This window comes from Bubalus bubalis, chromosome 16 (genome assembly GCF_019923935.1).
Source record: "Bubalus bubalis isolate 160015118507 breed Murrah chromosome 16, NDDB_SH_1, whole genome shotgun sequence".
Taxonomy (NCBI): Eukaryota; Metazoa; Chordata; class Mammalia; order Artiodactyla; family Bovidae; genus Bubalus; species Bubalus bubalis.
Genome location: NC_059172.1, coordinates 36238614 through 36248549, shown reverse-complemented (window position 1 = coordinate 36248549; position 9936 = coordinate 36238614). Strand labels below are relative to the sequence as shown.

The following is a 9936-nucleotide window of genomic DNA, read 5'->3' as shown; positions in this document are numbered from 1 at the left end:
AAACCTGTTTCTAAAAACATCCAAATATCTAAAGACCTGTCCCACCAGATTCCCTGGAGAACAGAGTGCCTTACTCCCCCCTGAAATCAGGGGGTGTTGAAGGTCAACAGCTGCAGCAGCACAAGGTTCAATCTCTATAGAGGCAGGTGACAAATGCCCTTGTTGTTATTGTTGTTCAGTTTGTTGGCCAATGCTCTTGGCAAATGCCAATTTGTAGTTGATAATTCATTTTGCTGTGCATTCAGCTTCAGAGCTTTTTACCTTTCCCCAGTTCAAACTGCACATACAAGAAAACACTAGCTCCCCATTCCCTCTTCCTCACATTCTCTGGCTATTATCATTCTACTACTGTCTCTATGAATTTGGCTAGTCTATGTACATCATGCAAGGAACCAGTCAATATTTGTCCTTTTGTGACTGGCTATTTCACTTAGCATACTGCCTTCTAAAGGAATATGTGCCACATAAAAGTTGAAAGTTACATTTTATTTGGCAGGGATGTTAGAACTTGAGCCTGGTAGACAGGATCTCAGGTGGCTCTGAGAGAGCTAACTCTGAGGAGGCAGGGACGAATCAGGCTATATATAAGTTTGTATCATGGGGCAGGTAATCTTAATACTAAAAGACTATTGTTAATTAAGAGAAAACCCCTGGTGGCTCAGATGATAAAGATTTAGTCTGCGATGCAGGAGCTGCCAAGTCACTTCAGTCGTGTCCAACTCCCCAGTCCCTGGGATTCTCCAGGCAAGAACACTGGAGTGGGTTTCCATTTCCTTCTCCAATGCATGAAAGTGAAAAGTGAAGTTGCTCAGTCGTGTCTGACTCTTAGCAACCCCATGGACTGCAGCCTACCAAACTCCTCTGTCCATGGGATTTTCCAGGCAAGAGTACTGGAGTGGGGTGCCATTGCCTTCTCCAGCAATGCAGGAGACCTGGGTTTAATTCTTGGGTTGGGAAGATCCCCTGGAGGGGGAAATGGCAACCCACTTTAGTATGTTTGCCTGGGAATCCCTATAGTCCATAGGGTTGGAAAGAGTTGGACATGACTGAGCAAGTAACACACAAAAGAGAAAACCAAATTTCTCATATGAAGAGATTTAGTGATCGTCTATGTATAGGAGGATGCAAGTGTATGGGCTTGCTGAAATAATTTCTTTCATATGCATCTAGCTTATATGGGGCCAATTCTTCTTTCTTTATTGTTCACATACTAATAGCTTGTTTACCAGAAGAGATGGCAAATGTGGTGGATGGCCACCTTTCACATCCCTCCAGATCCTCAGGGGAGAAAGTAGCTGATGACTTCCAAATAAGTGGCTTTATTTCACCTGGGCTCAGAAATTTGCATTTGGAAAAGACTTGTTACTGCAACAAGGAGTGATGTGAAAAGCAGGCATCTACCACATTTGCCCTTATCTTCTGGTAAACAAGTAATTAGTATGTGAACAGTAAAGAAAGCAAGATTGGCCCCCAGATAATTGGATGCATATGAAAGAAACTATTTCAGCAAGCCCATACACTTGCATCTTCCCATACAAAGAAGATCACTAAATCTCTTCATATGATAAATTTGGCTTTCTCTTTTGTGTGTTTGTTGATCAGTCATGCCCAACTCTTCCAACCTAATGAACTATAGGGATTTCACAGATGAAAATACTGGAGTGGGCTGCCATTTCCTCCTCCAGAGAAGCTCAGATCATGAACTTCTTTTTGCAAAATTCAGACTTAAATTGAAGAAAGTAGGGAAAACCTCTAGACCATTCAGGTATGACCTAAATAAAATCCCTTATGATTATACAGTGGAAGTGACAAATAGATTCGAGGGATTACATCTGATAGAGTACCTGAAGAACTATGGATGGAGGTTCATAACATTGTATAGGAGGTGGTGATCAAACCCATCCCCAAGAAGAAGAAATGCAAAAAGTCAAAATGGTTGTCTAAGGAGGCCTTAAATATAGCTGTGAAAAGAAGAGAAGCGAAAAGCAAAGGAGAAAAGATAAAAGCATCTGAATGCAGAATTCCAAAGAATAGCAAGGAGAGATAAGAAAGCCTTCCTTAGTGATCAATACAAACAAATAGAGGAAAACTACAGAATTGGAAAGACTAGAGATTTCTTCAAGAAAATTAGAGATACCAAAGGAACATTTCATGTAAAGATGGGCTCGATAAAGGACAGAAATGGTATAGACCTAACAAAATAAGAAGATATTAAGAAGAGATGGCAAGAATACACAGAAGAACTGTACAAAAAAGATCCTCACGACCCAGATAATCATGATGGTGTGATCACTCACCTAGAGCCAGACATCCTGGAATGTGAAGTCAAGTGGTCCTTAGAAAGCATCACAATGAACAAAGCTAGTGGAGGTGATGGAATTCCGGTTGAGCTATTTCAAACCCTGAAAGATGATGCTTTGAAAGTGTTGCACTCAATATGCCAGCAAATTTGGAAAACTCAGCAGTGGCCACAGGACTGGAAAAGTCAGTTTTCATTCCAATCCCAAAGAAAGTCAATGCCAAAGAATGTTCAATCTACCACACAATTGTGCTAGCAAAGTAATGCTCAAAATTCTCCAAGCTAGGTTTCAACAGTACATGAATTGAGAACTTACAGATGTTCAAGTTGGATTTAGAAAAAGCAGAAGTGAAGTGAAGTCGCTCAGTCGTGTCTGACTTTTTGCGACCCCGTGGACTGTATCCCACCAGGCTCCTCCATCCATGGGATTGTCCAGGCAAGAATACTGGAGTGGGTTGCCATTTCCTTCTCCAGGGCATCTTCCCGACCCAGGGATCGAACCCAGGTCTCCCACATTGCAGGTAGATGCTTTAACCTCTGAGCCACCAGAGAAGCCCAAGAAAAAGCAGAGCAACCAGATATTAGATTGCCAACATTCATTCGATCATGGAAAAATCAAGAGAATTCCAGAAAAAACATCTGCTTCATTGACTACACTAAAACCTTTGTCTGTGTGGATCACAACAAACTGTGGAAAATTCTTCAAGAGATGGAAATATGAGACCACCTTACCTGCCTCCTGAGAAATCTGTATGCAGGTCAGGAAGCGATAGTTAGAACCAGACATGGAACAACAGACTAGTTCAAAACTGGGAAAGGAGTACATCAAGGCTGTTTATTGTCACCTTGCTTACTTAACTTACATGCAGAGTACATCATGTGAAATTCTGGGTGGGCTGGATGAACCACAGGCTTGAATCAAGGTTTCAGGGGAAATATCAATAACCTCAGATATGCAGATGACACCACCCTTATGGCAGAAAACCAAGAGGAGCTAAAGAGCCTCCTGATGAAAATGAAAGAAGAGAGTGAAAAAGCTGGCTTAAAACTCAACACTCAAAAAATGAAGATCATTGCATCTGATCCCATCACTTCATGGCAGATAGATGGGGTAACAATGGAAACAGTGAAAGACTTTGTTTTCTTGGGCTCCAAAATCACTGCACATGGTGACTACAGCCATGAAATTAAAAGACATTTGCTCCTTGAAAGAAAAGCTATGACCAACCTAGACTGCATATTAAAAAACAGAGACATTTCTTTGCTGACAAATGTCCATCTAGTCAAAGCTATGGTTTTTCCAGTAGTCATCTATGGATGTGAGAGTTGGACCATAAAGCTGAGCACCAAATAACTGATTCTTTTGAACTGTAGTGTTGGAGAAAACTCTTGAGAGTCCTATGGACTGCAAAGAGATCCAACCAGTCCATCCTAAAGGGAATCAGTCCTGAGTATTCATTGGACGTACTGGTGCTGAAGCTGAAGCTCCTATACTTTGGCCACCTGATGCCAAGAACTGAATCATTGGAAAAGACCCTGATGCTGGGAAAGATTGAAGGCGGGAAGAGAAGGGGACGACAGAGGATGAGATGGTTGGAGGGCATAACAGATTCAATGAACATAAGTTTGAGCAAGCTCTTGCAGTTGGTGATAGACAGGGAAGCCTGGAGTGCTGCAGTCCATGGGGTCACAAAGAATTGGACATGATTGGGTGACTGAATTGATGAACTGACTGTTTACTGGTAGAGCACTGAGCAAAAATCTTTTCATTTCACTGTCTTTGAGGTTCACCTTAATTCAAACATATGATAGAATTTAATTCTATCATATGTTTGAATTTCCTTCCTTTTTAATATTATAATGCTCTTATGAACATGTGTGTACAAATGTCTGTTCCAATCTTTGTTTTCAGTTCTTTGCAATATATACCAAAAAGTGGAATTGTGAAATCAATGGTACTTATGTTAATTCTATTGCAATCATGCTTCACACAGCAGCTGCATTTTTTTTTTTTTTTTTGCATCCCTTCTTGGGCTTCCCAGCTGACACTAGTAGTAAAGATCCCTCCTGCCAATGCAGGAGGCACAAGAGATGCAGGCTTAATCCTGGAGTCTGGAAGAATCCCTGGAGGAAGGCATGGCAACCCAGTCCATTATTGTTGCCTGGAGAATCTCATGGACAGATGCACCTGTAGGAGACTATAGCGGCTATAGACCAAGAGAATATTGCAGAGGTCGGACACAACTGAAGCAACTTAGCAACACACAATAGTTAATATGGCTGAGGATCTTTTCATGTGCTTGTTGGCCATTTGAAAATATTCTTTAGACAAATGTCTGTGCAAGTCCTTTGCCCATTTTTTTTTTTTTTTGCCCATTTTTTAATACAGTTATTTTTTGTTGAATTTTTAGAGTTCTTTCTGTATTTGGGAAATTAATTGCTTATCAGATATATGGTTTACTACGGTTTCTCTAATTTTCTGGTTGCCTATTAACTCTGGTGATAGTGTCCTTTGATATAGAAAAGTTTTCAATTTTGGTGAAGATCAGTTTCTCTAGTTTTACTTTTGTTACTTTTGTTTTAGTGTCATATCCAAAAATTATTGTCAAATCTAGAGATATAGAGTCTCCCTTTGGAAGCTAAGACCATGGAAGTCTCTGACAGAATCTGGAACCATAGAGTAGATGCAGCTGAGGAAAGTGAGAAATAGGGAGAAGTTTTTTTTTTGGCTTTTCCCTCCTTTCCCGAATATCTTCCTGCCCATCAACTCTTTGAACAAACTTAGAGTAAATATAAATTATCTGTGATCCTGGGACACATAACTGGTAAAGTTCACCTGTTGCAAGGAGGAAGCCAATTCTAACTCCATGTTAAAGACTGTTTCTTGGACTTGCTTTTCCTTGCTTTAATCATGCCTAATAGCTTGCCTCAGAGGACCCTGCCCCAATGCCTGACTGTAAACTAAAGTGCCTTTGTTCAGTTCATAGAGAGCTAATCTGTCCCTGCCCTGTGAATATAAGAGATGAGCACACCCCATCCAAAGGTTGGCCATTCCCTTAGAGCTATTTTGCAAGACTAAAGACCCTTTACTTCCCAGCAGCCTCTGCCTCTCCATTCTGTCTTTTGACTTGATTTCTGTGTGTTGCTTTCTCTCCGACTCTACCAAAGAACCTGGCATCCAGACCCTGATGAGATGGTTATTTTGAGGCGCTAGCCTACCATTTTTTCAGTCAGCTGGCTCCTCCTTGTCTCAGCACCTTGTCTCTCAGATTCATTGGCCTATCGTACAGAGAGCACAGCTAGCTTGGACTCAGTAACACAATGCTCCTGATATTTACAGAACAGAAGAGAAGGATGCAGAGGAACATCTGTAGGAAAGCATATCAAATCTTTGCATAACATTCCAACCAAAACTGAAATAGGGATGCTCCTGTACATGAAAATAATGCATATCTTTTACTTGATCAAATAGATAAGTCTAGGGGGATGGAGGAATAGGAACATGGCTAAGTGATGTCATGGAGTTCTAATTGTTTTTCAGAGGTAAATCTGATTCAGGTGAATTACTTAAGAATACCTGGAGGCATGTGGGGATATTACAGTGATTACCCTGAATAATTCATAAATATGTTCCTCCATATCTTCAACTTCTTCTAGTTCTCATCACATAGGTTGTAAGAAAGCATTTAGTTCACTGCACTTGCATGTACTTTAGGTACAATAAATTATCCTATTCGTCCTGTAGTAGAGGCCATATTCTGTTGATTTTTAAGCTCAGAGCTCAGGTAACAAGGAGACCACAAAACTGAGTCCCTCCAAGAGACCAAATTGTGCTTGGAGACACATGGAGAGATTAGTGAAACTGCCTACAACCAGACAGCATTCTCAGGAGAGGCTCTTTATAGGATATGCCTGTAGGCCTCAGGTCCCCCAGGATAGGAAATTTAATGGCACCTGCTGTAGATATAGTAAATATGCTGGGACTCAGTCTGAGAAGTGAGATCATCTGGTTAGAGGTAGGATAATCTGGTTATGTGCAGGAGAGTTGTGACTGAGGGGGAAAGAACAAGTTCAGTGCTTCTACCAGAGGGAATGCTGGGACCTAGGTTAAAGGTTCTAGGTTAAGTCCTAACTCCTAGAACCAGTGTGCTTCTCTGAAAGATGGCTCAACTTCTTATTAACAAAAGTAATGTAGAAGGAAGTTAAGTTTAATATTTAACCTGTGATAATTTTTGTTAACCTAGCCCTAGTATTTACTCCTGAACTATATTGGTCAAAACCTCATTGTTTTAATGAAACTTTTTTATTCAGACTAATAACTAAACCTTTTTATTCAGATGCCTCATATTATATGAGCTCATGATAACACTGATACTGGAACCAAAATAATGATTTACCAATTTAAAATTTAGTATTGTTAGAATAACTTTCCAAAATAATCATTCAAGCTTTCAAGATGCATGCTTTCTGGTCAGATAATATCTGGGAGCCAAAAGTTGTATTTACAATTTTACTTGGTATATGTGGAATCTAAAAGAAGGGTACAAATGAACTTACCTACAAAATAAAAAATAGAGTTTTATATATATATAAATTACCAGGGAGTCAGTGAATGAGAGGGATAAATTGGGAGATTGGGATTGATGTATACCCACTACTGTATATAAAATAAGTGACTAAAAGAACCCACTGTATAGCACAGAGAACTCTACTCCATACTCTGTAATAGCCTATATGGGAAATAATTTAAAAAGGAGTGTGTGTGTGTGTGTGTGTGTATGTTGCTGCTGCTGCTAAGTCACTTTAGCCATGTCCGATTCTGTGCGACCCCATATATTGGCAGCCCACCAGGCTCTCCGTCCCTGGGATTCTCCAGGCAAGAACATTGGAGTGAGTTGCCATTTCCTTCTCCAATGCATGAAAGTGAAAAGTGAAAGTGAAGTCGCTTAGTCGTGTCCGATTCTTCGCAACCCCATGGACTGCAGCCTACCAGGCTCCTCCATCCATGGGATTTCCCAGGCAAGAGTACTGGAGTGGGTTGCCATTTCCTTCTCCAGTGTGTGTGTGTGTGTGTGTGTGTGTGTGTGTGTGTGTATAAAATTCCCTTTGCTATACAGCAGAAACTAACACAACATTGTAAATCAACTATACTCCAATATATTTTTTTAATTAAAAGTCAAAGAAGTAACAATTTTACTTGGAAAGCAAAAAATCAACTTCATGTGTATTGTATGACTGAATAATATATTATACATCTTCTGGAAGAATTTGACTTGGTCATTTACAGTAGAGCACAAATATCTAGTAACCTCAACACCCATGTTTTCTAGACATAGTCATTTTCTCTATTGGCTTATCTTTGTAAAATAATTTTTTCTAACCATTCAGTTTGGATGATTTTATGAAATCATGAAATTTATCAACTCAGTGACTTGCCTTTCAATATAAGATCATTTTTATTCACACCACTTCATTGCCTCCAGTTGTCCTTTAGTATTTGTCAAGTCTCCTTTTCCTTTTATCTATAAGCCCTATCATTGGGAATGTGGTAAGAGAAGTTTAATATACAAATATCTGATCTCATCCATGATGGCTGGACTTTTACTTTTTTTGAGTGTTTAAAATGGTAGAAAGTTATATCTCCATTTTTACCAATATATCAGTTATTAACTTTATAGTGCTATACTATGATTAAAATGTATCTAGCTAAAACTGGACACTTCTGAAAAAAAAAGTCAAGGTAGATCGAAAAATTTTTTTGTCTGCCCCAATTTTTTTGTCTGCCCCAAAGCATAGTTCCATGCATTTGATGAATTGAAATATTGTATTACTGAAGAAATCCTTCAATAGCCAGTTGTATGTTACTGGATGTCAGTGTCTTTTCCAACACATAACAATGAAAATAATTGGTCTTTGTGTTTTTGTAATCTTTGTGATTTTTAATTTGGATAGGATCGTGGCATACTCATTTTTTGGATAATGTTAGACTACAACAGGAGCAACCTTCAACTTACCACCTTCCTGCTACTTGGCATTCCAGGATTGGAGGATGCCCACCTATGGATCTCCATCCCCTTCTGTCTGGTCTACCTACTGTCACTGACGGGAAATGTTGCTCTTTTATTAATTATCAAGACAGATCGCAAACTGCACGAACCTATGTACCTCTTTCTATGCATGCTCTCAGTTGCTGATTTGATGCTTACTTCTTCTACATTTCCCAAGATACTCAGTCTCTTCTGGTTCAATGACAGAGAGATCTACTTTGAAGCCTGCCTTACTCAAATGTATTTTATACATTCTCTATCTACTATGGAATCTGGGTTTATCTTGGCCATGGCTTTTGACCGATTTGTAGCTATCTGCCACCCCCTAAGACATTCCACTATCTTAACACCTGCAGTGATTGTAGGCTTGGGTTTGCGTATTGTCTTCAGAGGAGCTGTACTTCTCAGTCCACACCCCTTTCTACTAAGATGGCTTTCCTACTGCAAAACCAATGTCATCTCCCATACTTACTGTGAGTTTATGGCCCTGATAAAACTGGTTTGCTCTGAGACCAAGATTCGTAGAGCCTACAGCCTAATTGTGGCATTCCTGACAGGAGGATTGGATTTCATACTGATCATCTGTTCTTATGTCCTTATTCTTTTCACAGTCTTCAATCTCCCATCCAAAGCTGCCCGCCTCAAGACCTTGAGTACCTGTGTCTCCCATGTATGGGTCATTTTGGTGTTTTATACACCAGCTTTTTTCTCTTTTCTCACTCATAGGTTTGGTCACCACATTGCTCCACATGTCCACATTTTTATAGCTAATATATACCTTCTCATTCCACCCATGATGAATCCTATTATTTATGGTGTTAAAACCAAAAGAATCAGGGATGGATTCCTTAAATTCTTAACAATCAAATGTGTTCAACTTTGCAAAGTTTGTGAGTCCCCAGACCATCAACAGAGATAAGGGTTTTATTAGACAGGAAATGTTGAAAATGAATCAGTGTTACCTTGAAGTGAAAAACTTTTCAGCTAAATCTTGGATTCATACAAGCTAGAAATCTTGGTAAGTATATTGATTTCAGTGAGATTAGCAAATATCAAAGATACATAAAAAGTAAAAAAACTAGAGCAAAGTGTTTAATTGTTATTATTTTTCTTTCCAAGCTAGTATTTGGTATAGTCTTTGGGACTTGTCAAGCCATGCCAGTTTTTATAAAAATAATTTTAATTGTAATCAGGTCCAATATATCTTCTTTTCTTGTATGTATCAGGGTTTTGGTGTCATATCTAAGAAATTTATTGGCTAACTTTGGGTTGTAAAGATTTTCTCCTAAATTTTTTTCAAAAACCTTATGTTGTCTGAGGTGTGAGATTTAGAGTGAGGTTTATCTGTGCTAGAGGAATAAACCTCAGTCTAAATTCCCCTTTATGTAACAAAGTTTTCTAATATCTACTCTATCCTCCTTAATCAAATATAGTTACATTTAAAAGAATACATAATACCCAAGTAGTAATATAAGTGTAAAACTAGCAACATATATACTTGTGTATGACAATGCTAGGTGATATAATAATAAGCCCTTTTACCTCTGCATAGAATAATTGTAAATATGAAAGTTATAAATATCAGTGAAT

General features: G+C 39.0%; 1 protein-coding gene across 1 annotated transcript; it reads left to right on the top strand.

Annotated features, from left to right (window-relative positions):
• The first annotated feature begins 8278 nt into the window (after positions 1-8278).
• LOC123329648 (olfactory receptor 52K2-like) lies at positions 8279-9265 on the top strand. Its single transcript, XM_044929020.2, has one exon. It carries the CDS (start codon positions 8279-8281, stop codon positions 9263-9265), a length of 987 nt encoding a protein of 328 aa, XP_044784955.2.
• The last annotated feature ends 671 nt before the right edge of the window (positions 9266-9936 follow it).